This window comes from Alosa pseudoharengus, unplaced genomic scaffold (assembly GCF_046254945.1).
Source record: "Alosa pseudoharengus isolate Yale_2024_CS ecotype anadromous, Long Island Sound unplaced genomic scaffold, YU_APseudo_1.1 YU_APseudo_1.1_scf_6, whole genome shotgun sequence".
NCBI lineage: Eukaryota > Metazoa > Chordata > Actinopteri > Clupeiformes > Clupeidae > Alosa > Alosa pseudoharengus.
In genome coordinates, this window is record NW_027468848.1 from 35666536 (window position 1) to 35682971 (window position 16436).

The 16436-nt window shown below is 43.9% G+C and overlaps 1 protein-coding gene across 10 annotated transcripts in view; it reads left to right on the forward strand.

Annotated features, from left to right (window-relative positions):
• Positions 1–16436, forward strand: part of kansl3 (KAT8 regulatory NSL complex subunit 3) — a 29562-nt gene that overhangs the window by 8628 nt on the left and 4498 nt on the right. For 2 of the 10 annotated variants that reach the window (XM_076270854.1, XM_076270855.1), the window contains exons 9-22: positions 102–173; positions 422–496; positions 894–1051; positions 1742–1805; positions 5879–6067; positions 6597–6698; positions 7932–8088; positions 9516–9593; positions 10184–10366; positions 11214–11301; positions 11817–11911; positions 12872–12981; positions 13652–13699; positions 14599–14809. In XM_076270854.1, the coding sequence (XP_076126969.1) occupies positions 102–173; positions 422–496; positions 894–1051; positions 1742–1805; positions 5879–6067; positions 6597–6698; positions 7932–8088; positions 9516–9593; positions 10184–10366; positions 11214–11301; positions 11817–11911; positions 12872–12981; positions 13652–13699; positions 14599–14809 (1630 nt within the window). The remainder of the gene's footprint in view (positions 1–101; positions 174–421; positions 497–893; positions 1052–1741; positions 1806–5878; positions 6068–6596; positions 6699–7931; positions 8089–9515; positions 9594–10183; positions 10367–11213; positions 11302–11816; positions 11912–12871; positions 12982–13651; positions 13700–14598; positions 14810–16436) is intronic. The other 8 variants (XM_076270858.1, XM_076270860.1, XM_076270856.1 and 5 more) reach the window with 7 other exon arrangements.

The following is a 16436-nucleotide window of genomic DNA, read 5'->3' on the forward strand; positions in this document are numbered from 1 at the left end:
CAAATGTTAACAACCATTTACCAGAATTGCCCTCTCCACTTTTAATCCACTTTTAATCTCTGTAAATTAACTGACATGTTTGTTCGTTTGGTGAATTCTAGGTCCACAGCCATTTCCCCCACAAACCCATCGTCCTGGTGGGCTGGAACGCAGGGGCACTCATCGCCTGCCATGTAAGCTCCCATAGTCACGTCCTTCTGGAAAGCATTGCTGAGCAACCACTGTGGTAACCATGGAGAGAGAGTGTTCAAAATTAGAATCTCTCTCTCTCTCTCTCTATTATTGAACTATGATGGTTTTCCAACAACACTTCCTGGAAATTCCAGTCCTGATAAAGTGTATGCAGTCGCTCTGTTTGAGTTTGTTTAAGTGTAGCCTGACCTGGACGAGCATAACCTGGGTTGTTGTCTCTCTCCTGTAGGTCTCGCTAATGGAGTATCTGACCGCTGTGGTGTGCCTTGGCTTCCCACTGCAGACAGTCAATGGGCCCAGGGGGGTAAGATCTGTGAGCAGGCTTGGCAACAGGCCCTAGTGACCCACATATTTTGCATACCAAAGTGAACAATCGAGGTTAGATTTGACCCTGTCGCAGGAAAAGATTTAAGATTAGCCCAAATGAACTCAGCCGCAGATTTTGTTTTTGGTTTGGAATGTCTTTTGGCATGTGGAAAGCATCTCAAATATCTCAATTGCTGAAGTTTTTGCTGAAGTTTTGCTTTGTCAGTATAAGATGAGAAGGTCACTAATGTCAGTCTAGAAGTGAATACATTATTTCTGTATTCTAATGTCACACAACACACAATCACAAAAGCTTCTATACCTGCAGCCCAGTAGCTTGATTAAAAGCTGTCGTGTGTCTCATCATTTGTTGTGTTTTTGTCTGTTTTCCCCAGGACGTGGACGACCCGCTGCTGGACATGAAGGCGCCGGTGCTGTTTGTGGTGGGCCAGAATGCCCTCCAGTGTGGCACGGAGGCCATGGAGGAGTTCCGTGAGAAGATCCGCGCCGACAACAGCATGGTGGTGGTGGGAGGAGCTGACGATAACCTCAGGTGAGTCCTCAGACCCGCCTCTCCTATATGGCATAGACCTCTGAAGTACGCCTACAAAAAAGCTGTCATCTTTGAGATCCGGTATCTTGCGATTTGTTTCCTATGGGAAAATAACATGGGGGTTTTGATTTATCGCACCTGTTAAACTCTCGAGGGGACAAATAAGTCTGAAATGCAGATGGCTCAACACACTTTTATCCTCTGCCTTCAAGTGGTTCCTGTGATCTTCGGTAAGTTAAGAAGGCAAACTTGCAATGCAACTTGCCATAGGTAGTTAGCTTCAATTAACACCCGGATCTCCTTATATGGGCAAAGACGGCAGCTTTGGTTCCTTTTTGTAGGCGAACTTCAGAGGTCTATGGCATGACATTCCTACACCAGTTTTGGGGTGTGGTGGAGCAGTGGTAGAGTCACCACCAGAGAAACGAACGTCCCCGATTCTTGAACCCAGAGTTTCAGTCCCTGTCGCTAATCGTCTGCTAAATTCCACTCACTTTACTTTACTTTTCCTTTAAGGCTAAGCTAGGCCAGGCTTGGCTTTACATGATCCACTTCATACTAGCATACAGTAAATCTATGATAAGCCAAGTGTTGTTATTGTGTTGTGTTTTGCTGGGAGGATACGTCTTGATACCTGAAAATGCTATATTGTTATGATGCATTATGCTGTGTGATCTGATTTCTGGTTAGGATCAACTCCACAAAGATGAAAGGTGAAGGGCTAACGCAGACCATGGTGGATCGATGCATTCAGGTTTGTTCATGAAAATCATGCTGTTCTGCAATTGTATGTGTATTTCATTGGGATGAAATTTGGGATATCACTTTGAATGATCACTCATAGCTCCACTAGGGGGCAGACATGGGTCATAGTAATCTCTTTAAAGTCTGTAACAGTGAATGCAAGGATTAAAGTTCTCCGTCATAGGACGGATTTCCGTCAATTTGATTTTAGAAATGTCATATTTGAGATCGATGCAGATCCGATGAGAAAAAAAATAGGAGGGGGGGGGGGACTGTCACCTTTGCTTTTCCTTTTTTAAGGCAACTACAAATATTAGGTAAATGTTTAAAGACCTAATAGTGTTCTTGAGAACTTGCTGTGTCTCAATCCGTGACCGCTCAAGAAGATACGTCCTACGGCCTACGTCAGCCATGAGTTTCGCTTTGTATGTTGTACACACTTGTCTCGGGTGTTTGCTTAAAAAAAGAACACGTATGGAGGACTATAACGGTCTAAAAGTTGGATTATAGTGACACAATCGAGACAGCTGATGAGGTTGGCCAATCCGTTTAATTTTTTTGGATATGATATTGTGAGCTCTATGTGCGAATTCGGAGGCTGTGTTCTTTCCGTGCATCAATGTAGACACTTACTATCGCGAACTCTTGTCAGGGGAGGTCATTCATTTTGGGTGTCACCTATGACTTGAACAGATAGCCTGCTATGCCACCCGATGTAGGCTACTATTATTGTTACAGTTTTTAATCAATGCAACTAACATTATGTGTAAAGCGACGCAATATAAACCGTAGCCTATGCAATTTATTATCCCGTCTGTTATGACATACAACAATGTTTTTCACAATTTGCGACGGAAGGTTTTGACTGAGCGTGTCGAGTAAGGGGGTCAGTCGTGTTTGTGACGCACAGACAGCCTTGTAGCCTATTTTGCTTAGGCCTCACTTTTAACGACAATAGGTTGTGAGTGTATGTTGACAAAAAATAACCATACAATTAAAATAGTCAACTTAAAACTTTGCTATAAAATATTATTAATTTATAGCACAAAACCAACCAGTGGGCCTACCAGAACCTCGCATATTAGCGTCATGATTTGTGTGCGTCTATTTGGCAAGGCCACTATCTGTCATGGATGCGTTGTTGCTAAAAGAAGGCAGGTATCAAAAGTTAAAAAATAAATGCAGATGGGCAGCTGTTGGAAACGGGGGAGAACTAACAAGCCATGGTGTAAAGAAATTAAAGTGCCAGGAGTTTGCTTTTGCGCGGTTCGCTGCAAGAAAATTGTTTATGGATGCAATAGGAAAACGTTTTAGCACGCCACCAATCAGAAGACCGCCATAAGGTTAACGTTCGTGCACTTTAGGACATCTTCCCTACCTGGTGCAACTAGCCACCACGACAGAGGTAGGCTACGTTTATCTATGGCTGACCGTTTTTACGTTTAGAAAGTAGGCTACGCATGTTCTTTCATAGCGCAACACGACCTGTCCTTAACCATATCGCAACCTCTTGTCAACCTTATACAATCTGTTGCAGAAGGCAAAAGCGCCGTCTCCAGATTGTCGTTACAAATGCGCAGACCTCCTGCATGAGCACACACAGTATTGCTGCTCATTGGAAAACTGAGTTGTCTGTAAAACTCAAAATTACCATGTTTTCATTAAATGCGGATGAGGCAACAAATGGAAATATGAACAATATCTAGAATGTTCTGATTTGATACTTTGATGAGGAAATGGGAAGTCTTGCAAACTTGATTTTATAGATTTTACTTGGTGTTGAATTGCATATTAACAAGAAAAAAATCTCCCCTTTAAACACTTTTGGCCTGAAGTAATTAAATAAGAGTGTGTTAAAGCCTTTCTACAATATTGCTGCAGTAGAAAAGAACAGCAATGGCTAATCAGCAATGGTCAGGGATGGTACTAAAATATATTTTTGTATATCAGGAAAACTCAATCTCAATCAAGAACACTCTCAATTCGCCTTATTCACATGGTGGCCATTGGCGGCTAAAACGAGGCTACAGGGTACACAAACCATAGGATTGTTATGTTCTATGCATTCACCTGTAGGTGGCATTAATTATATAGTAAGTGTACCCTGTAGCCTCGTTTTGGTTTAAACAATGGCCGCTGTGTGAATAAGGCGAATACTCCCTTTACTTTGCTGTTTGCATCTTTTTGTACATTAAAAACCAATAGGTCGTGACCGCAAAAGGGGTGCTATCTCTATAGGTAGATATGAACAACGTATGACTTATGGCCTGAAAAAAGTTCAGTCAAACGATTTTTTTTCACTTTAATCCCTGTGAATGGAGGTGGGCAATGGGCAGTTATAGTTATGCTATACATTTCATGTCACGGGTTATGTCTCACAAAAATATGCGACACATAGAAATTTGAAGCGGCAGCAAGGTTTTTTGCTCTGAAACCATTGAGCTAACTCCGTAAAGAGGTACACGAAAAACACATCAGACAAACATCAACCGCATATTTGGCACTGATGAAAGCTTGCATAAAAATGCTTGCATAAAAAACGGTGCATAAAAACCGCTTGTATAAAAAACGGTTGTCTTTTGTGAATAAGTTTTATTTATATTGCACATTTTTTTTTATCCAGAGTGCAACCCAAAGCGCTCCTGACACAGACATCAAGACATAAACAGACAAATTACAAAATAATTGACAATAAAAAGAAACAAGATGACTCGCCAGTGTACCAGTAAAGCAGACATCAAGAAATAAACAAACAAATGAACAAATAATAAAAAGTACATTTGGGGATGTAATTGGTGGTGATGTGATGTGAAAGCGCTTCCTGCATTGTCAAGGTGTGTTCCGTCCCTCAGAGAGAGAGCACACAGACTGGACAGCTAATAGGAAGAGAGACGTGTGTTGACCTGTTATTCACATGACCACACACCATCAAAACGAGTTTGTAGAAGATACCAAAGTCAGTGGCCTATAAAGCCATAGTTCAAAAAGTGGTCAGTTCCTGCATAGTTTGGCTCAGGGGTCGGGAACCTTTTTTGCCTGGAGGAGCCACTTTTACCATTTTTTTTTTTTTTTATCTCAGAAGAGCCACATAAAGACGGTTACAAGAAAAAGTTTAGATATTTAACGTACATTTACTTTCATTCAACAGAGGATTTTTAAATACATGTTCTACTAGTTTTAAAAGTAATGTGCAAGTAACTTGAAATGTAAAGTGGAATGACAGAAGTATAGGCCTTAGGCTTCCCATGTAGGCTAAACACCACCCCCTATTTTCCCAGTGTTCTTTTGGTATGCAAAGTAACCTCATAGTTAACAACACAACACTCAATTTTCATGACATGATATGTCATTGGCGAAATTGAACATTAGGCCTACTGTACCAGAGATTAGATTTGGTGATTGCCTTGGAGTCTGGCTGGCTCATATTCAGTGAGGTGAAGTTTCATGCAAGAATTGAGGCTGTCATCATTTAAGGGCAACTCCACGCAAAACTGTCATATATCCATAACGCCAACATGGCATTGTGTTGGCGTTATGGATATGACAGTTTTGCGCGGAATTGCCCTTAAATTAATACAGTACCAAAATTATTCATGACTTATTGAGTAAACAAATGGCAGGTTTGTCCGAGAGCCAGATGCAGTTCCCAAAAGAGCGACATGTGGCTCGCGAGCCATAGGTTCCCGACCCCTGGTTTGGCTTTTAAAGGTTGTATCAGCGATGGCGGGGTAACATCACTTCTGTTGATGTTCAAACAAAACAGAGAGCTAGCTCGCTACTCCCTCCCCCTCTCTCGTGCAATTGAAACTCTCCTGAACACGCATCTCGTCGGTTATTGGTTGGAAAACTTTATTTTGCTTTTGAGTGGTTGACAACACTTGTTGATAGCATTTGTTTTTGTGTGCAGATCTCAGAGCCTAGGCTGCCTACAGAGACACGTTTTTTTGACGGCCTGCTTATGGGGCGGGCAGCTAGCAGATCGTTAGGAATGATTAGATGAATGTGATCATTTATGTTTGGGCCTTTTCTGGGCCTGCAATCGCTGATACAACCTTTAACCTGTACGTGTGCGTCTTTCATCAGGATGAGATTGCAGACTTCCTGACGGGGGTCCTCACGCGAGGCGACGGTCATGGTCACGGCCCAGGGGAGATGCGGGACCTCGACACGGAGAAGAAGAAGAAGCCACGCCGCGAGCTGCCCTTTGACCTGGACCGGCCACGGCCCTCCTCCCCATCGGTGCGAGTGCCCATCTCACCCTCGGGGTCAGAGGTCAGTTATCCTCCGGTGGCTCAGCACACCTGTACAACTCGTTAAGCTGCACATGTAGTCATTTCACTTCAGGTCAGTCATTTTATTACCCCAGATGGGAAACAAATGAAATGGTCTGCATTTGTGCAGTTTTTCAGAAAGCTTATGGATACGGATTTATTTTTTATTTTATATATTTATTCACAATTTAGCACATATCACACAAATACCTAAACACAGCCACACATTTTCTTGTACAGGGAAACTTGTTTTCCACATCATAATTCAACAAATATAATATAGGGCATAGCTCAAAAGTACAGTTACACATATACCAAAATAAATGCATAATGTTGCCGATTCAGTTCCACATTGTCTACACAGGAGAATTTGTGTCATCAAACTTATTAAGCTTCACTGGAGTTATACAGTATTTATACAGTAATTTATAATTAGTTTCTTTAACTTTAATGTTTGTAGTCAATTCAGTCAACCATTCAGTGTACAGAATTAACCATTCTTTTTCACTGAAATTCGTTTTAAACTCTAGTTCCCAGTTTGTTCTCAAAGAAAAAGGAGTTCTGGGAACTTTCAAGGAAAAGCAGTTCAAGCAAAAGGAGTTCTGGGAACTCCGGGCCAGAATTCTATACAAGTGAGATATCTTTCCCTTAACCGAAGAAGCAGAGATGATAAATTGTTCCAGCTCAGTGGGATAGAGTCTAAATTGTCCCTTTTTATGTAAAGATACAATGATGTGACGAACTTGCAAGTATGTTCTGGGAATGTGATATTCTGCACAAATAACAGTAAAGGATTAAACGGACTCTGAGTCCTCATCAAACATGGAGTGACCAGTTTCGGAAGTTAGTTTGAGAGAGAGAGCTAGAAAGTCGGAGTTAAATGCAATACGAGAGTCTTATATGTCTTATATGACTTTCTGTACTCAGATACCTATTACAGTCAGACATAAAGACATAAAGTGTTGTTGTGATCTCCAATGGATAGCATGTTAGTGATTCCAATGCAACCCAAAGAGAACTAGTTCCCAGCTTCCAACTTATTATATTTCTAACTTGGCAGGCCCAGTAGTACCATAGAACATTTGGAAGTCCTAATCCCCCTTTTCAAACATGACTTTGTTAAAATGGACAGCTTAATCCTTGGGGTCTTGTTGTTCCATATACATTTTGTTTGAATTGTATTGATTAGCTTTAAAGAAATTTACGACGTAGTGTGTTACTTACGTGGACAGCGCTGCTTCCATTTTTGGCTTAGTCTATAGCTACTTAATTAGCACCTCCACTGTGTTTTGGTGTTTGTCAGAAACTGAGCTGCCCCTAATGGTTGTATATTTAACATCACAACCACAAAGGTTCTGTGAAAGTATGTGGGGATTTACTCTGAAATTGTTAAATGGGTCTTTCCCTTTGTTTTGGTTGGTTGTACATTATGATCCCATATGTGGCAAAAACAAATGGTTTACTTTGAAGCCATAGCCATTTTGCGGTTGGCTATTATAGCAGTTCAATGGATTTTGATCTTTTTGATCCCTAGTAAAGTTTGGAAATAGATGGGAAAGTAGGGCTCAGGTTAAAGAAATGATAATGAAGTGTCCCTTTAAGATCATAAGTGATTACACCCTCTGACACTTTTGTCCCTCCTTCTTCCCACGGAGAGCCCATATCTTCATACGTAAAGGGAACATAAATGAGCCTCTGGAGTTGTTTGTTTCACTTACATTTACATTGTTTGCAATTATTCATTTGGTAGATGCTTTTATCCAAAGCGACTTCCAGCCATTGAAAAGCACTTTCCCTTTTCCTTTGCCTTAAGATCAATAATGATTACGCTCTCTGACACCCTCTTCCTTCCTGTCTTCCTCCAGGACATGTCCAGCGTCTGCAGCAGCCCAACGTCCAGTCCCAAGCCCAAGACCACAGGTCTGTCTCCTGCACAGAAGTCCAGTCTCATCACGGCCACCCAGCTGCTGAAGACCCACATGCAGCGATCCGGGACAGTGCTCACGCACAAGCAGGCACAAGGTACCACAGCATGTGCCTCCACCCCTAACCCCACCCATCAGAACCCACTCCCACTCCTACCCCTCACAGACACATTGCCACACATAGCAGCAGTAGTAGTAGTAGATAACTTTATTGTCCCCGTGGGGCAGTTGGGTTTGCGGCACAGTCGCAAGGCACTTCATGACAGGACATCAGACATATGACACCAAACAAATAGTCCATACATCAGACACAGACAGACATAACATGAAGAACATATATCACACACGACAATACACTATACATCCTTGGGTATGACCAGGCCAGCTGGACATCTAGCTTATTTTAACTGATTTAAAGCTTTTATGGCTTGTGGTATAAAAAAAAATTTGGATCTGTTCTTGGTCAGGAGAAGTGGACAGAAACGACGCCTAGATGGCAGTAGTTTAAAATGAGATGCCAGGGGGTGTGTGCATTGAACACATAGGCCTCATAGTATGTGACAACCCCCAGCACCCCCAGCACCCCCAACCCCACTCATCACAAACCCTCTGGTACTCCCCCAAAGACGCATTGCAGCACACAGCACTTATGTCTTTAGGGCTTTAAGTTCTCAGGCACTGTGCCGCAAGTCAGGCGTGGGCTGGGCTGTTTAAGATTTAAGATTAACAGGAAAGTATATGTATAGTATAACAAACATGACGATATCTGATAACGTCAGACACGGCCATTTTCCTCTCTTAGAATGCTTATTATGTGCGTTGTACACATTGGCCCTGAGCTGTGATAGTGTCGTGGCTAAGTAGCTCGGCAAGCGTGTAGCAGTAGCCACAAACTGTGGGTTCGGTACCCAACTACCAATATTGTGCCCTTGAGCAAGGATACTTAACCCTGAGTTGCTCCAGGGAGACTGGCCCCTGCAATTGGTATCTGTAAGTCACTTTGGATTAAGCAGTCAGCTAAATACATAAATAAATAAATGAACACAAACAAACAAACATGTATCTCAGCGTAGCAGTCGCGTATCCCAGTGTCCTAGTACCCACGCTCCATGAACGCACCCCTCTAAACCCACGCGCACACACACACACACACACACACACTCACACATTCTTTCTGCGCTCATGCTGTCAGAGTGTTAGTTAGACCACACAGACAGTGAATGTGTGTGCTGGTGGATGGAAGGAGGCTTTGTTAAGCGTTGAGTGTGTGTGTTTGTGTGGGGTGGGGGGTGTTGAGTGGGATGGACGCAGACTTGTTTAACAGCCAAGGTCGTGTTAAAGGACAGGATCTCTGTATGTGATTACCCCCCCTCATGTTCCCTCGAGAGTGTCTGCTTGTTTTCCTATTTTCTTCCTTCCTGCCTTCTTTTCTTTCTTTCTTTTTTTTTTCTTTCTTTCTTTCTTTCTTTCTTCCTTTCTTCTTCGTTTCACTCGTTCTCTCTCAATGTGTTCCATTCTCTCCAGCTCAGTTTGCCGCTTATTTGAAACAAAACATGCTTGTGAGGAAAAGCCTTCCTCCTGGCACCCCTTCCTGTCTCTTTGGTGAGTAGCCTGTCTCGCCCCTCGCCTTCTGTCCTTCTCCTGTCTCTCTCTCTCTCTCTCTCTCTCTCTCTCTCCCTCTCTCCCTCTCTCTCATTTTCTGCCTTTCGCTTCTCTACTTTATACTCACACATACACGCCTAAAGAGTGATCAAGTCGTAGCACTCACACACAAAGAGTGATCTAGTCAACACAGAAATGTCTCTTAAAAATGTTGTCAGATGGAGTTTGTCTCCATTTCATCTTTTCCTTTCCATGTCTCACAAAATCATCGTACATTTTGTCACTGTTTTTTTTCCTTTCCTAACTTGCTTTTTGTGAAGCACAGTGAGGATGTGTTGAATAAATGTAGCTGCATAGTGTCTTGAGATTGACATATGGGTTTTCAAATCAGCTAACCTCCACCAAAGAGGTCACACCCCCTGCTTATACACACTACTGCTTACTGCTTATTACTACTTCTTGTACAAACTACTGCCTATGTGAAGACCAAAATGGTGCTTGGGTGGAGGGAAAACCTTACCGAAGAACACTATAAATTCATAAATAAATGTAAAATCTTTTCTTTCTCTCCTCTGCTCCTTTCTTCCCAGTGCCTGTGTCGAGCGAGCCTACGGAGAGTCTGGACCGAGACGAGCAGATGCGACTGCATCTGAAGCGGCGGCAGACGCCCAGCCCCACGCCCACCAAAGCCTCCAAGCGCGCCAAGATCAAAGTCACCATTGTTTCCCATGGCGACGCGGGGGGCGCGACCATCAGCTCGGCCGCTCAGGAAGGTGAGTCGAGGTGGGGGGTTTGCGTCAGAGCGAACAGGACCGCTGCCAGAGAAGGGAATGCCTTCAGAAAGTAAAAGTCCTACCATGTATCGGTTCTACCTGCTGCACACAAAGGTCAATAGGTCAGTCACTTTGGACGATAAAAGCGTTCCCTAAATGCTATAATAACAACAACTCATCTGCTTGGCTGGAGAGGTGTGCTGATTGAAATCAGCTGCTTTATGTGAATGGGTGGAACAAATACATGGCAGGACTTTCACTATCTGATGCCGGGTTTTTTCCACATCTGACCGCTGGCCGCTGCAGTCCTGCTGTGTGTGTGTGTGTGTGTGTGTGTGTGTGTGTGCAGAGAAAACGAGGAAAGGAATGTCAAACTCAAGGCGATAAAAGTGCCTCTCAGTGTTGGGATTTTACTGTTTGGCAATTGGCATTCGTCCTGGAACCCCAAATGGTTCACCTAATTAATTCTATAAGCTGACTCTGTGTTTTGAGAGAGCTGAAATAGTACTGAAATCATACCATCACATTTTTATTAACAGAGTTGAAATTGTACCACTTCTGCTCCTCTGGTCTTAGGTTTGGATGGGGGTGGGGATTAAAACATATATTTCTGTCCACTCATTTGGCTTCTGCTTCAAATGATTTGTGCTTTGCCCTGGTGAACCCTTTGGTCCATTTGGTGAATAAGCAAATATGTGAGCGGTGAAATAGCTCCCCTGAATTTTTATAGTACGTTTGAGGCCAGGGGGGATTTTCCTGTGCGCCTGCATGGAAAATTTCCTGAAGGAAAGTGCCAGGTCGCAGTTTGAGCCTCTCTGAGTCTGACCCCGTTTCCTCCTGATTGTAGTGGGCTCGTCGGTCAAGCCGCTCGCAGTTGCCATGGGGCAGACCGTGCCGGGCGCGAAGGAACTCTCTGGCCTGCTCACCGCACAAAGGTAACAGTGTCTGGCGCATTTAGCCTACACACACGCATACACACACCGGGACACACACACACACACACACACACACACACACACGCATACGCATATACACACCGGTACACACACATACACACACACACACACACACACCAAGACACACACGCATACATAGACAGAGAGACTGTTCAGGTCTCAGTTGATTCCAGTTTGCAGTTTGGTTGGTTTAGCTGAATATACAGTATTTTCACTCTGCACAAAAGATGCCTGTAAAGATCTGCGTTAAAAATGTGTTGACCAGGGATTTGACTCAGCACCATTGTTTGAAGGTTGATGAATCATTTCTAGACTGTCTGCGTGAGCTGTGCTCTCTGTTTACAGTGAGCACCAACGAATGGCTCTCCCAGACGTTGCAGTGTTTTTATTTCATGTGGTTAGCCAGCGGAGAAAAGCCATGTGAAGGCTGCAGCTTGTGGCCCGTGACGGTCCGTTTTGTCTGAGACGAGGGGCTTTCTGTGTCTCGTCTGCAGGTCTGGCCTGGCGGAAGTTTCCGGTTCCAGTTTCCACAACATCCAGAGCTGCTCATCCTCGCCCGTCCAGGCAGCTGCTCCTACCACCAGCCAGGGTAACTCACTGTCCACTCTCCCTGTCCACTCTCCCTGTCTACTCTCCCTATGATCCCAGCCACCTGGTCTCTTAGAGGTGCAGTCCAAGAGACTCTAAGCCCTGTTTCACACTGTGCTGTGTGGTGTGTGTGTGTGTGTGTGTGTGTGTGTGTGTGTGCGCGTGCGTGCGTGCAGAATGTCTGGATTTTTATTAAAAAAGCACAATCCTTGTCTGAGACCTTACGTCTCACACAGGCAGTATGAATGCTCTGACCTGTTAACATGGGCACAGAAATGAAAATCAGTGGTAATGCAGCCAACACACACACACACACACACACAGTGCAAGCATTGTGAAACAGGCCTGATCCAATACACTTTATTGTCAAATTCAGAGAATTCATCCTCACAGACTTCTAGATGTCCATTGTTTTGTGTGCGTTCAAAATCTCCTGTCTCTGTGCACAAACCAGGCTTGGTAAATTGAGAAACGAACAGAGCAACTTCAACTAAGCCATGCAGTATTTCAGCCATTTAGCATGTTGCTTCCGCAGCGCAGAAGGGAGGCGTGTAATTCGATTATCTGTTGAGTTCAAATATCAGCAGCGTTTCACCAAAATCATGGACTGCATCTTTAAGGTCTCTACTTCACCACAATCATGGACTGCACCTTTAAGCCAGGTCTCTACTTCTTTCCTCCTCACTTGGGAGGATTGTGGTCTACTGAGCATTTCTAACCTCCAACCGTCTTGTGTCACCCGTCACCTCTGCTGCTGAGACTTGTGGTATGCTTTAAGCCTGATGAGATGACTTTGTGGTGGACCTACTCTCTAGCTTCCCATAGCATGCAGAAGTCCAGATGTGTAAAATCCATGGTGTTAAAATGGAAAGGGACAGAAGTGTTCTCCGTTAGTGCCTTAACTTCCTTCCTGTTCTCACTGTGTGACCCCTGCTGTGTGTGTGTTTACTTCACTGTGTAGCTCCCTCCGCCAGTAGTCTGCTCCAGGGCCTGAGTTTCAGTCTGCAAGAGATTGTGACCAAGTCCCCCAGCCTTCCCTCCACGGCGCCCAGTGTGGCCAGTGGGACACAGGTAGATCTCTCTAGCACAGCACCGCACCTGATCCTTAGCATGGAACTGGGCAGCGCTTCTCAACCTGCAGACCAGGGCCATGTACAAGACTCTTGATAGATTTGTAGATGGAGGAATATATGGACCCCCCCCCACCCCCCCCAATAGAAGTTACAGTGTTACAACAGCAGGGACAAATTTTGTTTCATATTTCAGAGAATCAGTTTGTCACACTTCAAATATACGGCACAACATAGCTGTATTCAGAAGTAGCAAAATGTTGTCTGTTGCGTCATGCTGCATAGCTGAAAGGCATTGACAGAAATCCTACTTTAGAAGGATGTCTGACCATGGACTTGACCCACCCCCTTTTGTCACGCTAAAGAGAAAAAACAAAAAATAAAGTGAGGCAACAGACAGATGGTTAGACTAGAAAAATGGTTGAGCTATGGGTTCAGGCATAGCTTCCCAAAATTATGCAGCATTGTCAGGAAGCTATGTGCTTTTTGGGGGGCCCAATTAACAGCAGTAAACTTATATTGTGCTTAATATCATGGTGGTGTTCCGTGAGATTTTCTCATAGTAAAAAGTGTGCCACCAGAGAAAACAGTTTTATTATTCCTACTATTTAAACATATACGTGTTATGACAGGCTTAACGTTGTTGTTGTTTTTTTGTCATACCATGACAGTTTCGACTGCTGACTCTGCAGTCATCTTCAGGAGATATGACAATCAAGGTATGACAAAACTGTAAGCCTGTCGTATAAGAAAATATCACTTATAAGTTTGGGCAACACACTGACCTAGCCTACTCTGCCCCTCCCCAGTGCAGTCCAGTCCGAGTTAAGGAGTGTAGCCTATTTAATGAAGAGGTTGAGAACCGCTGCCTCAGAGCTAGGACAGTTAATTTCCCTATTCCCTTCTCTTTTTATGGTTTAAAAAATGGCCACCCCGCCTGTTGTCCCAAGAGAGCGAGTGGGCTCAGGGGGGGAAAACAAGCAGGTGGAGGGAAAGCGTAGGGCGTGCAGCAGGGACGCGGGGCTTTCACTCTCTGCACGCAAACTGCTTGGTCTTTGTTCTTTTCACAATGTCGATTCCACTTTGGCATGAGAATTATACAGCACTTCAGAAAGCACAGTCCAATTTTCGGGGGAATTTTTTTGTCAATGTACAATTCCAGTTGGAGGGTGTCAATATTTTTTGCAGCCTTGTTTTCTCACTGTTAAGTTCTCTTAAGTGTAGACATAAAAGCCTAGTATTTTGTGCCTGTCTTTTGAACTGCCTTTGTCAAAACCACAATGTATTGACAACAATGTTTTTGTTAGAACAACTTTTTAACGCTGAAGTAATCATCACCGCCTTCAAATAGTGAAATACAATGTCAATGTGCTACAGAGCTTCGTGTTTTATAATTTAATATAGAGAAACAATGAGTGAACTCTCCTAGTTAGCCCCATGTGTTTCCTGCAAAGGACTTCAAAGCATCTATTGGCGTGTAGCCATTCATGCATTTACAAAATCTAAATAGCATGCTCTTTTAGCGGTAAAAATGTCATTCTTTAGTTGCATGTAACTCCAGTGTGAAACTATGCTGCATCTCAAGTATTTCCTGGGTCTGTTCCTCTTCCCCTCTCAGGTCACCAGCGGAAAGCACCAGGGCCAGGTGTTGGGTTCTCTGGGCGCGGTGGGAGGTGGCACCCTGGTGCGGGCGGTGCCCGTGGTCTCCACAGGGTCCGGCATCAGCAAGACCACGGCCATCCACCAGCTCCTCACCAATGGCGGTCTGGCCAAACTGGCGAGTAGTCTGCCGGGCCTGGCGCAGGTCTCCAACCAGGCTGCCGCCGCCGGTACGTCCCGCTTGGCCAAACAGCGCCGGCCGCGATGAGGGACGTAGGGGAGGGGGATTTAAGTGATGCCGCGTGTTGACTCCACGCCCCTGGTTTCCCCAAACACACACACACACATACACGCAGAGCGCCCCCCAACAGTATAAAGGGCTCAGTCGGTTGGCTAGCCCGGGGCTCTGCAAGGCATGGCTAGTGTAGAAGGCCACGCAGGCCAGTTCAGCCTCTGGCCACACGTGATTAGATTGCATCACCGAGGTCTCGAAGGACGCAAAGAAGGCGGTAGCGTCGAGGCGGGTGTTTAGTGGAAGTCCATGATCGGGTTAGACAGCGTAGCATGCTAAGATGTGTATATTTGTATCACAGGAAGTGTTGTGATGAAGCTTGCGAGTCTGTATCATAGTTAGCATTCTGATAGGCCGGTAAGAAGAAGAAAAAAGAAAAGCTATGTGTGTATGTGAGCAGTCGCCTGTCCGAATGATGTCTCCGAATGAGAATTGTTGATCTGACACCCCCCCCCCCCCCCCCTTTTATTTTGTGTTTTCATGTTTGGTTCATTTGCTTTTTGATAGTTTTTGACCTCCCCTGTAATTTGTTAAGGCTTTTGAAATTTCACATGTTCCATCTTCAGCTCTAGTTTGTGACATCTCGTTACCTTGATTCCAACTGAAGTTCTGGAAAGCTGCTTATTACATGTCCATCTTCTTTTGCTTTCTCAATGTCTTTATTTTTTGTTTGTTTCTTTTGCTTATTCTTCATGTAAATGTGTGGGGAATGGAGCACTTAAATGGAACATACTTTCTACTGCAGGGTTCTGTCTCCTGGCAGTCAATCAATTAGAAAAAAAGAATTTTAAACACTAAGCAAGTGTCCATATTGTCCCCCTGTCCACCATACAAGCAGACAGTGAAAAAATTGAGGTTGAAAAGGGCATGAAAAAGGTAAAGGCGCTGGCGGCCCAAAACGTCCCTTTCCATTTTCAAATTTTGTTTCAATGCAATAAAAGTTGCAAAAGAATCAATGCGTTTATTTTTTTCTTTTGAAAGGCCAATCTGTTTGAAACATCTCCAGTAATCATTGGGTAATTTGTGGATCATTGATAGGAAATTACTCCTTTTGAAAAAGATGTTGCTACATACATAGTGAACAATAACCTTTCACGTATTGACGTTGTATTGACCAATGACCAATGAGTCATGATGTCTCTTAACAAAAACAACAGTAGGTAAACATACATTTCCTTGGCATGAAGACAATGTGTTTCGGAGAAAACTGGTGTCTCTTAAAGTGCATTATGCACACTAGTTCCATTTAAGTACTCTAGGTTGTGTATGTGCAGAAATCATCCAGCGGTTTGATTTTTTTGCTTCTCCATGTTCTCAGAAAATGACCTTCATAGGCTACACTCCATGTTGCGTAATCTTTCATAATCTCCTTGCTCATTCACATTCTAACCCCTTGGTGCCAATGAGTAGCCTGGCTAACGTCAGACCTCATCTCATTGAGATGGGGTCTGGGAACTAGACATTCATTTTCTCGTATTTGAAACGTGGTTTACGAATGTAAAGAGCCGTTTATTGGGCGCTACGAATGTCTATCAAATGCGTCTGTACGTAGCTCATAACGGCTT